General features: G+C 32.0%; 2 protein-coding genes across 2 annotated transcripts; one reads left to right on the top strand and one right to left on the bottom strand.

Moving 5' to 3' along the window:
• Positions 1-250: 250 nt before the first annotated feature.
• Positions 251-7,790, bottom strand: LOC143050412 (PITH domain-containing protein GA19395-like). Its single transcript, XM_076223820.1, has 6 exons — positions 7,564-7,790; positions 7,069-7,112; positions 4,888-4,965; positions 2,022-2,126; positions 1,030-1,138; positions 251-446 (listed from the first exon to the last, which is right to left on the bottom strand). The coding sequence occupies exons 1-6, from the start codon at positions 7,759-7,761 to the stop codon at positions 345-347; spliced, it is 636 nt and encodes a 211-aa protein (XP_076079935.1). The 5' UTR covers positions 7,762-7,790; the 3' UTR covers positions 251-344.
• Positions 7,791-7,837: 47 nt separating this feature from the next.
• LOC143050396 (programmed cell death protein 2-like) lies at positions 7,838-23,904 on the top strand. The gene is made up of 4 exons (XM_076223819.1): positions 7,838-8,422; positions 11,899-12,170; positions 13,780-13,893; positions 23,722-23,904. Exons 1-4 carry the CDS (start codon positions 7,891-7,893, stop codon positions 23,881-23,883), a joined length of 1,080 nt encoding a protein of 359 aa, XP_076079934.1. The 5' UTR covers positions 7,838-7,890; the 3' UTR covers positions 23,884-23,904.
• Positions 23,905-24,305: the final 401 nt, after the last annotated feature.

The raw sequence follows: 24,305 nt of genomic DNA, 5'->3' as shown, positions 1-24,305 counted from the left end.
TAAAAAAAAAACAGATTCCCTGTATGATCTTGACTGTTTAATATACCTTTAACGAGAGAAAACATATAGAAGATGGTATTGGAAGTTGGAACAATACCCCTTCGTTCATACAAAACATGTCCTTCATTTTGTATATTCAAGACTACTGATAAGGTGAAATGGTAACAAGTATCCAAACGTATCTTCTCACTGAAGATTTTTCTCATTAGAATTGAATTTGTTTTCTTAAAAGAAAAATTGAATTGATATATTATAAGTGTCAAAAGAATATTTATTTCAGAAAACATATTGCAGCAATAATAATTTATAAAATAATAATCAAAATAATAAGTATCAATAGTTAATTATGAGATTTGATGATTCACACCATCAAATGCATTAGCCTTGTGGTCCTGTGGCATTGCTCTGGCTTCATATGTGCAAATTGTCACTTCATGTCTGTGTGCCTAAAATGAATAAATAAAATGAGTTGCTTCCCTTGTCATCAAGTGTCTTCAATGCACTTTTTTGAGAGAGATCTTTTTTAAAGACATATAGATATTGAACAAACTGCTTTTCTAAAAAGTCAAGAAGTAATAACACAAATTACTGTTCATTCTTAAGTCTTAATAAAATATGTACACAGGTTAAACAGGATAAATTATTTGATTAGCATACCAGTTACTCACATAGATTTATAAAATTTATTACTACCACCTTATCTTAATCTTTGAACAGCACTATTCAAACACAATCAAACAATATTTTGGTAAATAAGATTGTGTTCAAGTTAAGATGAGTTAAAGTATACATGGGGGAAATAGATGTTACCACCATGACCTAAAAAAAATCGAAATGCAAAAAATATTCTTTATAATTTTCACTTTCAAATTTTAACAAATATTAATACCTTTGTAAAATATCCTTCAATGTATGGGTAAAAAAGGACTAAATCATCCTGATCCGTGATATCAACAATAAATGGGATGGTTAAATCTCCTTTTAACGAACTAGTATAAAAGTTTTTATCATTTTTAACAGAAATAATACCTCTGTAAAATCTCCTTTCAATCCTATATAGTATACTTTTGTATTATCTGCACCAAAGTTGCTTGGAAAATGAATCGTCAGGTGATGGACAGAACTGAATCTAACGACCCTAAAATATCAAAAGAATATATATATATATATATATAGATATAGACAAAGAGATTTGTTATGATTGCCACCAGCATTAATAGCATGTTATCTAACATTTTGCTTTGTCTAATTAAAAACAAAATCTTTGTTTAAGTCCTTGATAATATCATCAATATCATAATGAAACCCACACAAATTGCAATTCAATGCTCTCTTCTTAGACACTTTGTGAGTAAAAAACACAACAAATCATAAGTATTTTTGTCAATTAAGGAAATGGTGTAGATATCAGATATGTGGTGGTCCTCATTGAATTCTTTCACAATCTGTCAATTTTTGGTCGACTTAGAGCTCAGCATAAGGCATGAATACCTGTGTAACATTGAAAACCTTACCAACAGTGTCTGTAACTTTTACCAAGCTTTGCATTTATTCATATACTGTAAACTTAATTTCACAGATTATTTTGTGCTTAGTTTACAGAAAATATACATTTATAATAACTGCCAGCTTTATCATTAGTTTAGTACTGATAAGTGAGTCAACATATACATAATTAAACCAATAAAACAATGTATTTGCTTTTTATAGGCTGTACATTGGTTCTTTTTTAAACCTTCAAATCGTGGTAAGTATAGAGAAAGGAGAATCAGGATGGTTGGTCAGGTTTTTCATTCATAAACTATTTTGTAAGTTATGGCAAAAGTACTTCAAACTGTTGGAGTAATTTCTTAAAAGAAAATTTTGGAAAAGGTTTTAATTTTTGATAATGTATGTTGACAACTAAAACAGATGTTAATTGAAGTCAATTAGAGTTCTTTGTACTAGACTTGCTTAAAATCAATTATAGAGTCCAAGAAAAATCTTTTTTCAATACTACATTAAAAACTTAATGTTCATACTTGGGATTATATTCCACTACTCCTTGTGTATCTGGATGAATTTCAAATTCCTGGTCTGCATCAGCACTTATATCATCAAATGTCATATTAGCACGATTTTTAAATCTAAAATATTAATAATGTAACATTATTATTCTAAGTTTCAAACCAATGATGGAGAAACAAAATGGTAAGAAATGGGAATAGGTTATCATAATTGATTGTATGTTCTGCAGAGTTTGTGAAAAGTGGTAGTCTAAAGGTTTTCCAAACCAAAATTATGCAAAGGACAGACATGATTTTGGTATTTTAGAATAGACCAGATGCTCCGCAGGGCACAGCTTTATACGACCGCAGAGGTTGAACCCTGAACGGTTGGGGCAAGTATGGACACAACATTCAAGCTGGATACAGCTCTAAATTTGGATTGTGATTAAATAGTTGACACAGCATAGGTTTCTGACACAGAATGAATGTGGTCTAATGAACTTAAAATTTTTTTTGCCTTTGAGCAATTCACTATGCTGTTGAATATTAATCCTCTCAAAAAAATGTTTGAAGAAATTTTCTTTTTATTTATGAAATCTGAAATGAGAAAAATTTAACCCCCCCCCATTTTTTTTCACATCCCCCTTTCCATTTTTCCAAAACTGATCTCAATTCAAATTTCTAATGGAGTTTGCAACAATAACTACTCATTTAAATACATCATAAAATATTAAAATGTAACAAAAGGTGCTTGTTATCACTGAATGGTAAAGATTGTTTTAATTTATCAGTTGGTAGTAAAAGTGAATATACATTGTATATTGTATAAAACAATGATTTAAGTTGACTCAACTACTATTTTGAACAAAGAAAGATAACTCCAATCAATTGAAAATTTCTTGCTATTGCACAATATTGTGCAATTAGATATTTCTGGCTATTGTGCAATATTGTGCAATTGAAATATTTGCTATTGCACAATACTGTGCAATTGAAGATTTCTTGCTATTGCGTAATACTGAGCAATTGAAAATTTCTTGCTATTGAACAATACTGTGCAATTGAAGATTTCTTGCTATTGCTGAATACTGTGCAATTGAAAATTTCTTGCTTTTGCACAATACTTAATATAATAATTTTGGATCCTGATTTGAACCAACTTGAAAACTGGGCCCATAAACAAAAATCTAAGTACATGTTTAGATTCAGCATATCAAAAAAGCCCAAGAATTCAATTTTTGTTAAAATCAAATTTAGTTTAATTTTGGACCCTTTGGTCTTTAATGTAGACCAATTTGAAAACGGGACCAAAAATTATGAATCTACATACACAGTTAGATTTGGCATATCAAAGAATCCCAATTATTCAATTTTTGATGAAATCAAACAAAGTTTAATTTTGGACCCCGATTTGGACCAACTGGAAAACTGGGCCAATAATCAAAAATCTAAGTACATTTTTAGATTCAACATATTAAAGAACCCCAAGGATTCAATTTTTGTTAAAATCAAACTAAGTTTAATTTTGGACCCTTTGGACCTTAATGTAGACCAATTTGAAAACGGGACCAAAAATTAAGAATCTACATATACAGTTAGATTTAGCATATCAAAGAACCCCAATTATTCAATTTTTGATGAAATCAACCAAAGTTCAATTTTGGACCCTTTGGGCCCCTTATTCCTAAACTGTTGGGACCAAAACTCTCAAAATCAAACCCAACCTTCCTTAACCTTGTGTTTGAATTTCATAGATTTCTATTTACTTATACTTAAGTTATGGTGCGAAAACCAAGAATAAAGCTTATTTGGGCCCCTTTTTGGCCCCTAATTCCTAAACTGTTGGGACCTCAACTCCCAAAATCTATCCCAACCTTCCTTTTGTGGTCATAAACCTTGTGTTTAAATTTCACTGATTTCTATTTACTTATACTAAAGTTATTGTGCGAAAACCAAGAATAATGCTTATTTGGGCCCTTTTTTGGCCCCTTATTCCTAAACTGTTGGAACCAAAACTCCCAAAATCAATCCCAACCTTCCTTTTGTGGTCATAACCCTTGTGTCAAAATTTCATAGATTTCTATTCACTTAAACTAAAGTTATAGTGCGAAAACCAAGAAAATGCTTATTTGGGCCCTTTTTGGCCCCTAATTCCTAAAATGTTGGGACCAAAACTCCCAAAATCAATCCCAACCTTCCTTTTGTGGTCATAAACCTTGTGTCAAAATTTCATTGATTTCTATTCACTTTTACTAAAGTTAGAGTGCGAAAACTAAAAGTATTCGGACGACGACGACGACGCCAACGTGATAGCAATATACGACGAAAAATTAAAATGTTTGCGGTCGTATAAAAAAATATTCAAGACCAGCAGATTTTCTTCAAGGACTACAATAGAAGATTTTGAGAATTCCAGTTCTGTCCATGATCTAACCAAAAGGGAAGTCAAGAATCATAAAGGTAAAGGTCCAATCTGATTTAATCCTGCTTCATTATGTTTAGATGTAAATAAATCTGTCAACAGCCTTTGCTGATGAGATATCTCTCTTTTGTTTATTGTACATTTGCAAAACTTGTGATTTTTTTTTTATCAATGATTGTCTCTTCTGAATTCATTCACAAAGAACCATAACTATTGTTGTCTGTTAGTTTGTGAGAAGGCTTGACCCTTGTTGCATACCATATAGTGATGTTCAAAAGTATCTTTGCTTGGTTGATGTTGTATGATGTCTATTAACGTACTTTATAAAGACCTTATAAAAAGAAAATTAGACACTTTTCTTAATTAGCAATAGATACAATTTCTGAACTTCTTCATCAAATACATCATTTACAGAATAATTATCATGTGATTATCAAATCATTAAATATTACATATACATGAGAATTATCAACTCACAGTCTCATTTTGTTAGGGTGTGTGTCATCTTCTCCTCCAATCAAAATTATTCCCTTTAATTTCACATTGCCAGTAAATCTAAAAAACAAATATCAAATCTTATAAATAAATTTAAGCAATTAGTGATATCAAAAAACTATAGCATATGATATGATAATTTGTTTTTTTCACCCTATAAAGAATTGTAAATTATAAGCAGTAGTTCTGTTTCCTCAGCAATATAATGAAAATATTATAAAAAAAAACCAAAGTTACCAACATGTTATTAATTAATGATCATGTTGATTTATCAAATTTCATTTACTCACTTTTGTAATAATCGTTTCCATTGATATTATTTAAGTTGGAGTTATTTCCCTTTTCTACCCTGTTGGAGGGCAAACTGATCATTTTTTAAAAGCCAAATCTAAACCTGTGGTACAAACAAGTCTGGTAAAAAACTTGACTAATCACGATGAAGAATGATACAAACAAATGAAAATTGTTCTGAAAAAAGTCTAAGACTAATGATTAGTATAACTAAAATAACCATTAGTTAAAATTAGTTCATTTATGAAGGAATTTGCACTAATGCATACACTTAACAAAGATTAGTCAACTTTCAATAGTTCACTTGAAAAAAAAATACCCATCTGAACTACTTCAAGGACAAGGTTATTTTCTAAAGAAAAAGAAAAAAATAATAATTTGAACATGCAACAACAGTTTTCACTAATTGAGAAAATTGTTTTTGTTGGGGGATGAAAATGTCACTTTGTTGGTATAAGAACTCAAAAAACAGATTTAAGAAAATCTTCTTTTTTACAGAGATTCATGTCTATGATTCTAGAAATATTGTCTCAAATTTTGTCTTCCTTTAAAAAGTTATAAGCAATAGAAATTATTATTCCAAAGAACTTAATGGAAGTGGTGCATTTCTGTTGTTGATGAGTATTGATTACACTAACAATGGCCCTTAGAATCATAATATTTACATAATTCATATTCCCCAGTTGTTTCTTTTTTAACCTGTTAAACATTGTTTGGGTTACCTCTTTCTACATACTAAAACATCACATAAACATAAATTAGGCCGTTAGTTTTCAGGGGCGTAGCTAGAATGAAACGATGTGCAAGCAACTACCGCCGAGCAGGGAGAGGCTAAAAAATTTGGGGACCCTTTTATGCAGAAAAATGTTTCTTTTCCGTTTTCTGTCATAGGACAGTTAAAACAGGAGCTATATGTACAAAATGATGTAGATAGGACTTATAAAAAATTTATGAATGTATAACTATTGATAAATCTTCTGAATTGAGTAATACATATACAACACATATTTGTGATACAGAATTTACTCAAAATTGTCTAAAATTTGCTCTTTGGGTCTAGGCAGAATCAAATTTCTATATTACTTGGTCAATATTCACACTGACATCCCTATGAATATGCAGTAATGCTAGTAACTGTTGTTGTTCATTGTTGATCGTACATTTGTTTTCAACATACATAGTACACTAATAGATCTCCATAGCAGCACTCGTGAGATGTTATAAACCAGTGTACGTGTTCGGCATCGAGCGACCTCCCAATTGATTCGTCAAAATTACATGTCAGGTTAGTTTCGTATGTCTCAGACAATGTTAAGATTTGTTGATTTGTTTTATTTCCTACAACGCGATGAAGCAGATACAGGGCAAAGAAGCGATTTTCTGATAATACTAGACGCGACTTCACTCTCAGTTCCCTTATCATATGGTCTATGAACCCAAGCAATAATGAGACTTTCCAATACTGTTTTGGCATGTTTGCAGGATGATTGGCCTCGGTAGTCTGTCGACCACATCGCATAGGCATATTTTCAAAGATATCGAAGGGTTCTGATAATTCTAATACCGATTGGTACATCTCATTCCAAACTGATGAACCTTACACTGTAAAATGTGCTCCAAAACTACATGTCTTAGACTGAGTATTACAAATTCAAATCCTGCAAAAGATACAAGTTACTGTTCGATTTTGTCATAATCTCCAAGTAAATCTTCTATATTGAAACCAAATGCCGTTATTTAATGGAAAGTTGTCTTATCGGTAATCATACCACATCTTCTTTTTTTATATATATTCATTTACCGGTATACCCTAAAGATATATATACCTCTTGCTTCTGTGGCAAGGGAACTAAGTACTTTTATAATACTTACGGAATATTAAACAACAGTTCTTCATCAGCATCACTCTCAACAAACTAAAATAAAAAAATATAATTAAGTTATTAAAAATGAAAATAAGTTGTTTAAAGTTAAGAATAATTGAAACTGCTGTTGAACCTATCTAAAAATGTATCAGTGTATGTGTACTAAATAATAAACAGTTAAAGTTCTGAATTTTGGCAATGTTGTCTACCTTTAGCTTCTGTTTTTTTGTTTATGAAGATTTCATCTAAATTTCTATGAGTTAACTGCTACCTATAACACATATTATCGCTTCTTGTCACTGTGACAACTAACTATCCTATCTCGGAACTTATAAATTTGATTAACAATGACAATGTCCCGAAAACTTGGATATTTAACAAGCGATAAGTCATGAGTCCCGTGTAAAAACAAAAAAGCACCAATAATGTTTCGGTAGATGATCATGAAACAGCTGCCTCAACCTAAATTAATCATGTTGCAAATCTAGCATTTCATGTTTACCTTTTCTTTATCCATCCTTTTATCCCACGGTTTAAATACATGCTTCCCTGATTCTTCAGTTGCTTCATTTAAACACGTCACTTTTTCTGTGTCTATTTTTAAGTAAAGGCTGTAAGATGAAGCCAGATCTGATTCAGGGGTATGGTCGTGATCATGTTCACAGCCCCCCTCACCATGACTGTGTCCGTGTCCTGGCATATTTTAATTTCTTTGCGGTATTTGGATATTTCAAATATGGAATTAGTGTCGAGTATTTTAAATCACTGTCATTAATTTATTGACCACATAAAAAAACGTTGAATTAACTAAGAGTGAAACGGAAACAATATGGTGGACAACAACAACGTGGAATTGGGTTTTGTAGAAAAAACAGACTCTCATTTTCTATGTAGCTTTCATTTCCCAAGTAAAGTAGGCGGAAAACCAGCATGGCTTTCTCTTTCACCGTTACCCTCAAACAAAGATCTGGAATGTTCAAAATGTGGAAAGATACTATCATTTTTGATGCAAGTGTACAGTCCGTTTGAAGAAAGTCCGAAAGCTTTTCATAGGGCGTTGTTCGTTTTTGTTTGTAGAAATGTGGTATGCTGTAGTAAGAATAAAAATGACAATTTTTGTGTTCTAAGATCCCAATTGCCTCTTGACAATGAATTTTACAGTCCAGAACCACCAAAGGAAGAGACTGATGGACCCTCAGCAAAATTGTTCCAAGATTTGTGTGTTGTGTGTGGACTAAGGGGGTCGAAACGATGTGCAAGATGCCAGAGTGCAACATACTGCAGTAAAGAACACCAAGAAGCTGACTGGAAAACAGCACATAAGGCAGTGTGCAAAAGTAATTTACCAACGACAGCCACGGGTATGTCTATAGTCCAAATAATTATGATGTCTTGAAAGGACATTTTACTTTGATGCCCCACCTAAGACAGTAGAGGGGCATTACATTTTCTGGTCTGTGTGTCTGTTCATTTGTTCATTCTGGTGTCCTTCCGTTCGTCTGTCTGTCCAGCTTGAGGTTAACGTTCAGGGGACTTACTTAAATGAGTGTTTTTCTAAATCACTGATTCAAGTAACATTATGTCCATTAAGGTTGGAAGTAGGAGTTGTCATTCTTTAATACTCACCTACTTTAAGTAGTCCAAATTAATCACTAGACTAAGTGGTTTAATTTTATTGTAGCTTTGAATATAGAATAGAAATGATCCAGGGACTAGTTATGTTTCTAAAATTATCAGAACCAACATGTCAGGTGATGACCTTGTACTAAATCTAGGATAAAACATAAAAATCACTTGTTTAAGTATCATACATGTACCTCAATTTCCTTCCAAAAAATAACTTCTTTTAGTACTATTATTATTTTAATAACCAGTACTAATTTCAACACCCATGAACATGGACATACACTAGACAATGTTGATGCAAGCAAATACTTAGGCGTAACAATCAGCAACAACCTATCTCGGGATAGACACATTGACAATATTGTAGGCAAAGGAAATAAAACATTGGGATTTTTCCGAAGAAATCTAAAAGACTGCACAAAACCAGTAAAAGCAGCAGCATATACAGCCATGGTAAGACCTTCAGTGGAATATGCCTGCACAGTTTGGGATCCATCGAGCCAAAAAAAGATTAAATCATTGGAACAAGTTCAAAAAAGAGCAGCAAGATTCGTTCATTATTACTACTCAGACCGAACACCTGGCTGTGTAACACACATGGTTAAACAATTACAGTGGGAAAGCCTGGAAGAACGTTGAAAAACCAACAGACTATGTATGCTATTTAAAATCCAGCATGGGCTTATTGATATAGATAGACAACAATATCTAATACCCAATGACAGCCGGACCAGAGGTATATTCCGCTTTTACCAAGAAAGAACAAAATCTGAAACCTATATATGGACAGTCATTCTTCCCAAAGACCATCAGTCTGGGATTGGAATCAACTACCAGTTAAAACAACATCACCCGACTCGATAGAGGGTTTCAGAGCTGCTCTGAAAGCAGGCTCTGGAAGGAAGTAAACAGCATAGAGTGTACATAATTTTAATTGTAAATTGGCGAATGTTTTAAATGTATATAACTTTGAGAGGACTTGCTGCCTTGCCTGGCAATGCGCTAAGTTATCGCGGGACCAAAAACATTCAGCATGAATACGATTCCTTACTTGGAAGAAGAAGAAGAACAGTGTTGATTGCAAACAGTATAATTTTATTACATAATCTTTAAGATGAAACCTTGAATTTTACAGGAAAAATACTTCCACTACTGGGACATGTGGGAAAAATCTGTTAAGATCTGTTTAGAGAGTATCAGTTCATTATGTAAAGCCATTTTTATGACATAGCAATTTTTCAACTAAAATGAATTTTGCAGCTAAATGATTATGATTGCATCAAAAGCATAAACTGTGCTGCTTCAAAAAGAAGCAAAAAGTTATTTTATTTCAATTTTACTAATGAAAAGATATTATTTTTAAAAACATATGTGTTTTAAATTTTGGTAAAACTACAAAATCACAGTTTGTGTGACAAAACTTTGAATTTGCTACTTAAATAAGTGATTTATTAAAAATCACTTATTTCAATAAGTCCCCTGACTGGTTAAAGTTTTAGGTCAAGGTAGTTTTTGATGAAGTTGTTGTCAATCAACTTGAAACTTACAATGACTTAGTACACATGTTCCCTATCATATGATCTTTCTAATTTTAATGCCAAATTCGAGTCTTTACCCCAATTTCACAGTCCACTAACATAAAAAATAATAGTGCTAGTGGGGCATCCTTGTACTGGGGACACATTCTTGTCTTTTGCTCAAATTATTTAGACTAGTTTAATTTAATGGCTACAGTAACCATCACTTTTTATGCAAAAAGAGTACAAATTCAGTACTCAGGGCAGTTTGGGTACTGTAACAAATGTAGGTTGTATTTAGCTTGATGCAAGATGTGTTGGCCATTCATTGAACTGCCCAACTAACAGTTTAACCACAGTTGATTCATCGGTACTGCCAGTTTCTGTCAAGCCATCTATAAACCTAAAATAATGAGGTCCAATTTGTCAGCCGTCATGGGGTAAAAACGACAAATCAAAGAATTCAACTTTATATATAGCTAATATAGGACAATGGTGTTGATTAAAAATTACACAACTCCAGACCCTTTTGTTGTCCACATAATTAATATTGCCAATAATTAACAAGTTCCGGGTCGAATCCGATACCGATACCAATAGTATATATTCACCTGTTACCTATTACATTATCTGTACGTTCCGCATCTGATGGGCGCACTACCATATTTAGGATTTTGCTATATACACCAGTCATAAGCACAGAGTTGTCACTACTAAAGTCAATCATTGTCACATTGTTCCCTATTGTAGTATTTTAATTAGTATGACTTTCTGAGATGAGAATACGAATATAAAAAATCTGGACTTATTAAGGCGCATACATGTAGGTAAAGTTTTCAATTTGTTAGCCGACATGACGTAAAACGGCGAATCAAAGAATTCAACTTTATTTATAACGAAAATAGGACAATGCTGTTGATTAAAAAATAATCCATTCCAGGCCCTTTTGTTTTTATAAAAAAATAATATTACCAATAATTGATAAGTTCCAGGTCGACGGGTTCAAACAGAAAGATTTTGAAAGCAGAGAAAACATTGCATCTTATAATTGGCATGACTTTATCAGATGACAATACCAATACTATAATAAGGCTTACACATAGTTATATACTTTAATTCAGTCACAAACCATTGATATCACAGGTGTGTTCTAGTGGTTTTTAAGATGCTTGGTCATGTTGGTTATAATAAAGGGATGGACAATTGAAGGTTTCTTTTTAGATAACAAACAAGGACTTATATAGTTATTATTATATCATGTATTACATGTAGTCTCCTCTACAAACACATTTATATAAAATGGAAAATATATTTTGATTTTAAAAATTATATTCATAGTTTAAATTGTAATTGTAAGTAAATGTAAGTCTGGTGGAGTCTGGAGGTCTTAAATTGGTTCATTTGTGTAAATAACAATTGCTTTTAATGTGTTATTTTATCATATGAGTCTTTTCAAACAAACCAATAAAAAAATTTATGATACATGTAACCATTGAACATCTGAGATGGTCTCTGGTTATGGCAACTTTAGAGTTAGGTGCATTTTTGTTACTTAAAACAAGTATGTGTATGAAAATGTATACATGGTATATATAATTTCATATTTTTCATTCAATCAAAATTATTTGCTATGTAAAAACCACATTGAGTGTAAGTGCTTATTTATATTGTTTAATCTATATTGTTTATTGCAGACACTGTGAGTAGAACTAAAGTGTATCCTGACTGCAATTTTCCTGAATATGAACTCATAACTGAACCTGAGATATTACCTAAAGAAACTGAAATGGAGAAAAGTGAAGAAGACAAGCTTGAGGAATATGAAGAATTTATGAAGTCTAAGGCAGCTGGATCAGTTTTACCTGATAGTGCTGCAAAAGATTTAGAAAAGATGGCAATATCTGAAAACAGTCAAGATCAAGTTTTCATGAAATTTAAAGAAAGAATCCAAGATGAACAAGAGCAAGTGAGTATTTTGCATCATCCATGATAGCAAATTGTTAATGCACTCTTATATAAGACATTATGAATAAATTTATAAGAAATCCGCATACGTACATTAATGTAAATAATTGGCACCGTAAATAAACACATAAATTATAAGTTACAAATGTATCTTCTAAATACGCTTAAAAACAATCAGTCATACTGAGAACTTATTTATTTTAATGGAATCTCAGTTTCAAGTTATCTGTCATAGAGGCATTTTGAGTTATTTTGACCTTCAGCATTTTGTATAGATTTGGACTACATGTAATTATTTGTGGTGTCATAAATTTAGAGAAATCATCACGTGACAAGTTCAAGTTGAGTTAATTATATGTTATGTAATTAATTGGACATTCTCATTAGCATCAGTATTATTAGTTGACATAATTGTAATTATGAATTTGTACTTATTAGAGTGAATTCGTTTATTCAAAACTTGTCATGATGAAATAGTATATATGTTGTTATTCAATAAGTAAGAAGAGAGTAGGATAGTAACATCAATAGAATTGTATTATTACAGTAGGAGTCATATTGTATAGACATTTACCATTGTATGTGATTTTGGTTTGGAATTAAATTAGAAAATCTTACTGTGAGTTTGGTATTAGTTCAGTGCCAGAGCTAAGTTTACGTCTTCAGCATCTCTAGCTGACCTCAACGTTTTTCTAATGATTTTACGTATAAAATTATGACCATGTTACAAGGAAGCCAGCAGCCTCTTTGTTACATATCTTTTCTAGCTACTTCAAAAATATTTTTTGAAATGATTTTTTAAGTTTTGTTGTATTCATATAATCATGATATTAAAAAAATCATAATTATACATTTTCAAATAAATTATATTACCCCGGTAGTGTTATTTTTCTACTAGTGACTTAGTCACAAAAAATAGTTGGTTTGCAGCACTTTTTTTGTACTAGTTTTCATACAATCTTTGGTCAGGTTGTCTTTTTTAAAACAATTCCCCATTGTCATTCTCAATTTTAATTGCATGTTTTATTAAAAGCAGATTATTTACCATGGAACTAAAAACAAAGAGATCTGTCTACTTGTATTGTTGATATCATATAATAATATTATATTTATAGTTATAACTCTCATGAAAATTACATTTTGTGACGCTTACTCCCCTTGAAGACCACCTTAGCTGTTTCATTAATTTGTGTCTGACAATGTAATAAATTTGTCAATCTTTGTAAAAGTTTTAATTGTTTTGCTGCTAAAACAAGATTCTTATGCCCCACCTATGATAGTAGAGGGGCATTATGTTTTCTGGTCTGTGCGTCCGTTCGTTGGTCCGTCCATTTGTCCCGTTTCAGGTTAAAGTTTTTGATCAAGGTAGTTTTTGATGAAGTTGAAGTCCAATCAATTTGAAACTTAGTACACATGTTCCCTATGATATAATTTTTCTAATTTTAATGCCAAATTAGAGTTTTTACCCCAATTTCACGGTCCACTGAACATAGAAAATGATAGTGCGAGTGGGACATCTATGTACTTGGGACACATTCTTGGTTTTTTTTTTATGTTTGTCAAAATTGTTCAGTTTAAAAATGTTTAATATATAAAACATTATTCTTCAGGTCTTGAGGTACCAGAGAAATGGAAAGCCTTTGTGGGTGTCTGAATGCCATATCCCAGAAGATGGTGATATCCCTAATTGTTCATGTGGTTTACCAAGAAAATTTGAGTTTCAGGTAATTTTTCAGATATATATTTTTTTTCCTAACATGGATATACATCCTTCATAAAATTAAAGACAGAACTTTTGAAAACATGCAGTTTATAACACAGAAAAAGAATACAATTCTCTTACATATTCTGTACTAAGTTACTACTTCAAATAGTTTTCATTTGATGCAAACATAAAATACAAAGCTATACAAAGTGGGAACCCTGCTGTATTCATAAGCAACTTTCAGCTTAATAATTTTTAAAACATATATATCAGTAATTTTTTGCAGTGGGTATAAAAGGACCTAAATTTGTTATCTGTGGAAAATTAATTTTAAATAAAAAAAAATTCTATTTATTGATAATCAATACTTTTGTTCTATTTATTGAAAATCAATGCTTTTGTTCTATTTATTGATAATCCTGATAATTGCCTAGTCCTATAATATTAGACTTTGTAGGTCCATATCGTTTGCATTCAATGTTTTTTATATGATATTTTTTTAACTAATGCTGAACCATGTGATTGTCTAGTCATGTGGTAATTCAAGCTCCTTGATCACAGCATGGTATTTTATTTAAACAGACATAACATTTGTTTTGTCTTTTTAAAACATGCCACATTTGTTTTGTCTTTTTATACGCCCGTCGTCTTTAAGACGGGACGTATTATGGTATACCGTTGTCCGTCCGTCGTCCACACTTCGGACAATAACTCAAAAACACTTTCACCAATTTCCATGAAACTTAAGTGAATTGTTTATATCTATTGACGTAAGCTCCCTTTCGTTTTTTTTTAATTTCAGATTTTAAGTTTTGGATTTATGGGGCTTTATTCATAAAAAAGGGGGGATTTTCAACACTTCAGACAATAACTCAAAAAGGCTTTCACCAATGTCCATGAAACTTTGGTGAATTGTTTATATCTATTGATGTAAGCTCCCTTTCAATTTTTATAAATTTCAGATTTGAAGTTTTAGATTTATGGGGCTTTATTCATAAAAAAGGGGGATTTTCAACACTTCGGACAATAACTCAAAAAGGCTTTCACCAATGTCCATGAAACTTTGGTGAATTGTTTATATCTATTGATGTAAGATCCCTTTCAATTTTTATAAATTTCAGATTTTAAGTTTTGGATTTATGGGGCTTTATTCATAAAAAAAAGGGGGATTTTCAACACTTCGGACAATAACTCAAAAAGGCTTTCACCAATGTCCATGAAACTATGGTGAATTGTTTATATCTATTGATGTAAGCTCCCTTTCAATTTTTATAAATTCAGATTTTACATTTCCGTGTTATGAATTTTTATGCTTAAAAAACTTTCACAAAATTTTATGCAACTTTGATAAATTGTTTATATCTATTGACATAAGCTCCCTTTCCATTTTTATAAATTTTAGATTTTACGTTTTCTTAAGTAATGAATTTTTATACTTAAAAAAGGGGGATTTTATGAAACTTTGGTGAATATATTAATGTAACATCCCTTTTGATTTGTATATATAGTTCTAGTTGATCATATAAATTCATTTAAAGCATAAAAGACAAGTTAAAAGAGTAACGGGCGTGTCATGCGCTAAAACGCAGCCCTTTATTATAACATGTTATGCCACATTTGTTTTGTTGTCGAGCCTGCAACTTTTGTTGCAGAAAGCTTGAAATAGGGATAGTGATCCGGCTACGGCGGCGGCGGCAGCGTAAGCTCACTTCTTATTGCGAACCCTATCATAGTTTTCCATAGATTCACCTGCAAGTTACCTGTCCATTTAAACTTTTGTAAGTTCTATTGTCCCATTGAACAAATACAACAGGTATTGTTCTCTGTATAGTTTATTTGATGGGACCTTTAAATTTCTTCCAAGAGAAATCTATCACTCATTGATTAATTTGCCTGACCAAAAAAATACCTGCTTTGTTCACTGAAATACATGTATAAACTCACATAAACTGCATGTGATACAGTATTTATTCAATATCAATAATATATTTTCAATCTGTTCAATATAAGCACTGATTTAATTATAAAAAGTTTATTTCTGATTTTTTTTTAACTACTGCATGCATTTATGTTTCAAAGAATTTGCATGTTTTTTGTAGTTGTTCAGTTACAAAGAATACATTTATGAAGACCTTTATTTAAACATTATCATTTCAAGTTTTTACTTATGAACAGACTAAAAAAAGCAACTTTTAATAGGTAAAATGTTGACATTTGATCAGAAATCAACTTTTAATTTTTAAATCAGTGTTTATATCAAACAAATTGAAAATGTGTTATTGATTGAATAAATACAACATCACATGCAGTTTCATAATTATTTATTTGTACATGTATTTCCATCATTGACAGTTCAATTTTTTGTTCAGGTAAATTAATCAGTGAGTGATAGATTTCTCTTGCAAGAAATTTAAAGGTCCCATTGAATAAACTAAACAGAGAACAATAGCTGTTGTATTTGTTAGATGGGACAATAGGACTTACAAAAGTTTAAATGGACAGGTAACTTGCAGGTGAATCTGTGGAAAACTATGATAGGATTCGCAATAAAAGTTTTATATTTTAGAAGGTGGAAGACCTGGATGCTTCATACTTTGTATATAGATGCTTCATGTTACGAAGTTTCCGTCAGTCACATGTCCAATGTCCTTGACCTCATTTTCATGGTTCAGTGACCTCTTGAAAAAAAAGTTCAAATTTTTTGTAATGTTGAATTCTCTCTTATTATAAGTAATAGGATAACTATATTTGATATGTGCGTACCTTGCAAGGTCCTCATGTCTGTCAGACAGTTTTCTCATCAACCTCATTTCATGGGTCAGTGAACAAGGTTAAGTTTTGGTGGTCAAGTCCATATCTCAGATACTATAAGCAATAGGGCTAGTATATTCGGTGTATGGAAGGACTGTAAGGTGTACATGTCCAGCTGGCAGGTGTCATCTGACCTTGACCTCATTTTCATGGTTCAGTGGTTATAGTTAAATTTTTGTGTTTTGGTCTGTTTTTCTCATACTATATGCAATAGGTCTACTATATTTGTTATATGGAATGATTGTAAGGTGTACATGTCTAGCGGGCAGATGTCATGTGACCTTGACCTCATTTTTAGGTTCAGTGGTCAAAGTTAAGTTTTTGAGTTTTGGTCTTTTAATTTTATACTATATGCCATAGGTCAACTATATTTGGTGTATGGAAATATTTTATGATCTTTATGTCAGTCGCGCAGGTTTTATTTGACCGTGACCTTATTTTCACGGTTCATTGCACAGTGTTAAGTTTTTGTGTTTGGTCTATTTTTCTTAAAATATAAGTAATGGGTCAACTATATATGTTGTATAGAATCATTGTTAGCTGTCTGCCTGGCATGGTTCATCTGACCTTGATCTCATTTTCAAGGTTCATTGGTCTTTGTTTAGTTATCTTGGTTAATGTTAAGTTTTTGTGACAGTTGTAATAAAGCTTAGCTTTATACTTAGGACTATCAACATAATATCAATGACTGTATAGAAGGCGAGACATTTCGGCGTGTGCACTCTTGTCTTTTTATACGACCACAAAAATTTTAATTATCGTCGTATATTGCTATCACGTTGGCATCGTCGTCTGCGTCGTCGTTATCGTCGTCTTTGTCGTCCGAATACTTTTAGTAAAAGTAAATAGAAATCTATGAAATTTTAACACAAGGTTTATGACCACAAAAGGAAGGTTGGGATTGATTTTGGGAGTTTTGTTCCCAACATTTTAGGAATTAGGGGCCAAAAAGGGCCCAAATAAGCATTTTCTTGGTTTTCGCACAATAACTTAAGTTTAAGTAAATAGAAATCTATGAAATTTTGACACAAGGTTTATGACCACAAAAGGAAGGTTGGGATTGATTTTGGGAGTTTTGATTCTAACAGTTTAGGAATTAGGGGCCAAAAAAGAGCCCAAATAAGCATTATTCTTGGTTTTCGCACAATAACTTAAGTTTAAGTAAATAGAAATCAATGAAATTTAAACACAAGGTTTATGACCACAAAAGGAAGGTTGGTATTGATTTTGGGAGTTGAGGTCTGAACAGTTTAGGAATTAGGGGCCAAAAAGGGGCCCAAGTAAGCATTATTCTTGGTTTTCGAACCATAACTTTAGTTTAAGTAAATAGAAATCTATGAAATTTAAACACAAGGTTTATGACCACTAAAGGAAGGTTGGGTTTGATTTTGGGAGTTTTGGTCCCAACAGTTTAGGAATAAGGGGCCCAAAGGGTCCAAAATTGAACTTAGTTTGATTTCATCAAAAATTGAATAATTGGGGTTCTTTGATATGCCGAATCTAACTGTGTATGTAGATTCTTAATATTTGGTTCCGTTTTCAAATTGGTCTACATTAAGGTCCAAAGGGTCCAAAATTAACTTTAGTTTGATTTTGACAAAAATTGAATCCTTGGGGTTCTTTGATATGCTGAATCTAAAAATGTAAGATTTTTGATTATTGGCCCAGTTTTCAAGTTGGTCCAAATCGGGTCCAAATTAAACTTTGTTTGATTTCATCAAAAATTGAATAATTGGGGTTTTTGATATGCCAAATCTTACTGTGTATGTAGATTCTTAATTTTTAGTCCCGTTTTCAAATTGGTCTACATTAAAGTCCAAAGGGTCCAAAATTAACTTTAGTTTGATTTTGACAAAAATTGAATCCTTGGGGTTCTTTGATATCCTGAATCTAAGCATGTACTTAGATTTTTGATTATGGGCCCAGTTTTCAAGTTGGTTCAAATCAGGATCCAAAATTATTATATTAAGTATTGTGCAATAGCAAGAAATTTTCAATTGCACAGTATTCAGCAATAGCAAGAAATCTTCAATTGCACAGTATTGTGCAATAGCAAGAAATTTTCAATTGCACAGTATTGCACAATAGCAAGAAATCTTCAATTGCACAGTATTGTGCAATAGCAAATATTTTCAATTGCACAGTATTGTGCAATAGCAAGAAATATCTAATTGCACAATATTGTGCAATAGCAAGAAATTTTCAATTGATTGGAGTTATCTTTCTTTGTCCAGAATAGTAGTTGAATCAACTTAAATCATTGTTTTATACAATATACAATGTATATTCACTTTTACTACCAACTGATAAATTAAAACAATCTTTACCATTCAGTGATAACAAGCACCTTTTGTTAAATTTAAATATTTTATGATGTATTTAAATGAGTAGTTATTGTTGCAAACTCCATTAGAAATTTGAATTGAGATCAGTTTTGGAAAAAGGGAAAGGGGGATGTGAAAAAAAAATGGGGGGGGGGGGGGTTAAATTTTTCTCATTTCAGATTTCATAAATAAAAAGAAAATTTCTTCAAACATTTTTTTGAGAGGATTAATATTCAACAGCATAGTGAATTGCTCAAAGGAAAAAAAAGTATTTTAAGTTCATTAGACCACATTCATTCTGTGTCAGAAACCTATGCTGTGTCAACTATTTAATCACAATCCAAATTTAGAGCTGAATCAAGCTTGAATGTTGTGTCCATACTTGCCTCAACCGTTCAGGGTTCAACCTCTTCGGTCGTATAAAGCTGCGCCCTGCAGAGCATCTGGTTATAACATGTTATGCCACATTTGTTTTGTCTTTTTAGCTCACCCGGCCCAAAGGGCCATGTAGGCTTTTCCCATCACTTGGTGTCCGGCGTCATCGTCATCTGTCGTCGTCGTCCGTCATCGTTAACTTTTACAAAAATCTTCTCCTCTGAAACTGTTCGGCCAAATTTAATCAAACTTGGCCACAATCATCATTGGGGTATCTAGTTTAAAAAATATGTGGCGTGACCCCGCCAACCAACCAAGATGGCCGCCATGGCTAAAAATAGAACATAGGGGTAAAAAGCAGTTTTTGGCTTATAATTCAGAAACCAAATCATTTAGAGCAAATATGACATGGGGATAAAATTGTTTATCAGGTCAAGATCTATCTGCCCTGAAATTTTCAGATGAATCTGACAACCTGTTGTTGGGTTGCTGCCCCTAAATTGGTAATTTTAAGGAAATTTTACTGTTTTTGGTTATTATCTTGAATATTATTATAGATAGAGATAAACTGTAAACAGCAATAATGTTCAACAAAGTAAGATTTACAAATAAGTCAACATGACCGAAATGGTCAGCTGACCCCTTTAGGAGTTATTGCCCTTTATAGTCAATTTTTAACCATTCTTCGTAAATCTTAGTTATCATTTACAAAAATCTTCTCCTCTGAAACTACTGGGCCAAATTCATCCAAACTTGGCCACAATCATCATTGGGGTAGGTAGTTTTAGAAATGTGTGGCGTGACCCTGCCAACCAACCAAGATGGCAGCCATGGCTAAAAATAGAACATAGGGGTAAAATGTAGATTTTGGCTTTTAACTCTAAAACCAAAGCATTTAGAGCAAATCTGACATGGGGTAAAATAATCCATTAGGTCAAGATTGATCTGCCCTGAAATTTTCAGACAAATCGGATAATCCCTTATTGGGTTGCTGCCCCTGAATTGGTATTTTTAAGGAAATTTTGCAGTTTTTGCCTATTATCTTGAATATTATTATAGATAGAGATAAACTGTAAACAGCATTAATGTTCAGCAAAGTAAGATCTACAAATAAGTCAAACATGACCGAAATGGTCAGTTGACCCATTAAGGAATTATTGCCCTTTATAGTCAATTTTTAACCATTCTTCGTAAATCTTAGAAATCATTTACAAAAATCTTCTCCTCTGAAACTACTGGGCCAAATTCATCCAAACTTGGCCACAATCATCATTGGGGTAGGTAGTTTTAGAAATGTGTGGCGTGACCCTGCCAACCAACCAAGATGGCAGCCATGGCTAAAAATAGAACATAGGGGTAAAATGTAGATTTTGGCTTTTAACTCTAAAACCAAAGCATTTAGAGCAAATCTGACATGGGGTAAAATAATCCATTAGGTCAAGATTGATCTGCCCTGAAATTTTCAGACAAATCGGATAATCCCTTATTGGGTTGCTGCCCCTGAATTGGTATTTTTAAGGAAATTTTGCAGTTTTTGCCTATTATCTTGAATATTATTATAGATAGAGATAAACTGTAAACAGCATTAATGTTCAGCAAAGTAAGATCTACAAATAAGTCAAACATGACCGAAATGGTCAGTTGACCCATTAAGGAATTATTGCCCTTTATATTCAATTTTTAACAATTTTCGTAAATTTTTGTAAATTTTTAGAATATATTTTCCACTGTAATTACTGGGCCAAGTTCATTATAGATAGAGATAATTGTAGCAAGAAGAATGTCCAGTAAAGTATGATCTCCAAACACATCATGATCATCAAAACACAATTTTGTCATGAATTTATCTGGGTCCATTGTTTAATATGCACATAGACCAAGGTGAGCGACACAGGCTCTTGAGAGCCTCTAGTTATAACATGTTATGCCAAATTTGTTTTGTCTTTTTATACTATGTTATGCCACATTTGTTTTGTCTTTTTATAACATGTTATGCCACATTTGTTTTGTTTTTTTATAACATGTTATGCCACATTTGTTTTGTCTTTTTATAACGTTATGCCACATTTGTTTTGTTTTTTTATAACATGTTATGCCACATTTGTTTTGTTTTTTTTTATAACATGTTATGCCACATTTGTTTTGTCTTTTTATAACATGTTATGCCACATTTGTTTTGTTTTTTTACAACATGTTATGCCACATTTGTTTTGTCTTTTTATAACATGTTATGCACATTTATTTTGTCTTTTTATAACATGTTATGCCACATTTATTTTGTCTTTTTATAACATGTTATGCCACATTTATTTTGTCTTTTTATAACATGTTATGCCACATTTATTTTGTCTTTTTAGCTCACCTGGCCTAAAAGGCCATGTGAGCTTTTCTCATCACTTGGCGTCCGTCGTCGTCGTCGTCGACGTCGTCGTCGTCGTTAACAATTTTTCAAACATCTTCTCCTCTGAAACTACTGAATGGATTTGAATGAAACTTAGCATGATTGTTCCTTAGAGTATCCTGCACAAAATGTGCGCTTCGATTTTTGATCCGTCAAAAAACATGGCCGCCGTTACTTAGAATAGAACACAGTTTTTGGCTTATATCTCAAAAACGAAAGCATTTAGAGCAAATCTGACATGGGGTAAAAATGTTCATTAGGTCAAGATCTATCAGCCCTGAAATTTTCAGATGAATCAAACAAACCATTGTTGGGTTGCTGCCACTTAATTGGTAATTTTAAGGAAATTTTGCAGTTTTTGGTCATTATCTTGAATATTATTATAGATAAAGATAAACTGTAAACAGCAAAAAAGATCAGCAAAGTAAGATCTACAAATAAGTTAATATGACCAAAATTGTCAATTGACCCCTTAAGGGGTTATTGTCCTTTAATGACAATTTTTCACAATTTGTTCATCATATTTGCTAACTTTAAAAAATCTTCTCCTCTGAAACTACTGAATGGATTTGGTTAAAACTTAGCATGGTTGTTCCTTAGATTATCCTGCACAAAGTGTGTGCTTTGATTTTTGATCCGTCAAAAAACATGGCCCCCGTTACTTAAAATAGAACATAGGGGTCAAATGCAGTTTTTGGCTTATATCTCAAAAACGAAAGCATTAAGAGCAAATCTGACATGGAGTAAAAATGTTCATTAGGTCAATATCTATCAGCCCTGAAATTTTCAGATGAATCAAACATCCAATTGTTGGGTTGCTGCCACTTAATTGGTAATTTTAAGGAAATTTTGCAGTTTTTGGTCATTATCTTGAATATTATTATAGATAAAGATAAACTGTAAACAGCAAAAAAGATCAGCAAAGTAAGATCTACAAATAAGTTAATATGACCAAAATTGTCAATTGACCCCTTAAGGGGTTATTGTCCTTTAATGACAATTTTTCACAATTTGTTCATCATATTTGCTAACTTTAAAAAATCTTCTCCTCTGAAACTACTGAATGGATTTGGTTAAAACTTAGCATGGTTGTTCCTTAGATTATCCTGCACAAAGTGTGTGCTTTGATTTTTGATCCGTCAAAAAACATGGCCGCCGTTACTTAAAATAGAACATAAGGGTCAAATGCAGTTTTTGGCTTATATCTCAAAAACGAAAGCATTAAGAGCAAATCTGACATGGAGTAAAAATGTTCATTAGGTCAATATCTATCAGCCCTGAAATTTTCAGATGAATCAAACATCCAATTGTTGGGTTGCTGCCACTTAATTGGTAATTTTAAGGAAATTTTGCAGTTTTTGGTCATTATCTTGAATATTATTATAGATAAAGATAAACTGTAAACAGCAAATATGATCAGCAAAGTAAGATCTACAAATAATTCAATTTGACCAAAATTGTCAATTGACCTCTTTAGGAGTTATTGCCCTTTAAAGACTTTTTTCACAATTTGTTCATCATGTTGACTTACTTTAAAAAATCTTCTCTTATGAAACTGCTGTATCAATTTCAGCCAAACTTAGGCTAAATGAGTTTCAGAGTTTCAGAGTATCTAGTATAAATTTTATATTTCATTTCCTTGTATGTCAAGAAACATAGCTCCTATGGCTAAAATAGAACATAGGAGAAAATGATTTTTTTTGCTTTTGAAGAAAATAGGACGATTCAAAGAACATTTAAATAAATTGAAAAGCCAAAATAATCATTGATGAGAGATTAAACCAAAAAAATTCAGGTGAGCGATTCAGGCTCTTGAGAGCCTCTTGTTATAACATGTTATGCCACATTTATTTTGTCTTTTTATAACATGTTATGCCACCTTTGTTGGATTGTTGTTGATGACTTGTATTTGACAGTTTATTGTGGTTATTTACAGATCATGCCACAGTTGCTGACCTATTTAGAAGTAGACAGTCTAGGAGATAGTATAGACTGGGGGACATTATGTGTATATACCTGTTCTGGAAGCTGTGATATTGGGAATAATTATAACAAGGAGTTTTTATGGAAGCAAGATTTTTCAGATTCTAATATTTGATTAAAAGTAAAAACTATATAAGTTGTTGTTTTGAGATGCCTAAAAATGGCTGGATTGTATTTCAGGAGAAAAAATGTTTTGTTCATACATTCCTTATGTTTTAATGTGTTTGTTCTTGAACTAAAGTTTTGATGTAAAGAAAGATTGCATCACATTTTCATTACTCCAGAATGCCTAAAGCCAACTGTTTATAGCTACGATAAAAGGTATAAATGATTGGTGTAGTTCACCTTAACACACAGTAATTTTAATTGCTGAAGGACAAATATTTGCAACCAGTTCGATAATTACTTTTATTAGGTCTCAATAGTTGTGAGTTCAGTAGTAGGTTGTATTGAGATGTATTTGTGAATGGTCATTGTAAGTATTGCTAGTAGTTCAAGCTATTACACTTGATATAATTTGTATAATCTAAATGTTAA

Source organism: Mytilus galloprovincialis, chromosome 1, assembly GCF_965363235.1.
Source record: "Mytilus galloprovincialis chromosome 1, xbMytGall1.hap1.1, whole genome shotgun sequence".
NCBI classification, from domain to species: Eukaryota; Metazoa; Mollusca; class Bivalvia; order Mytilida; family Mytilidae; genus Mytilus; species Mytilus galloprovincialis.
This window is presented reverse-complemented; position numbering and strand designations above follow the sequence as displayed.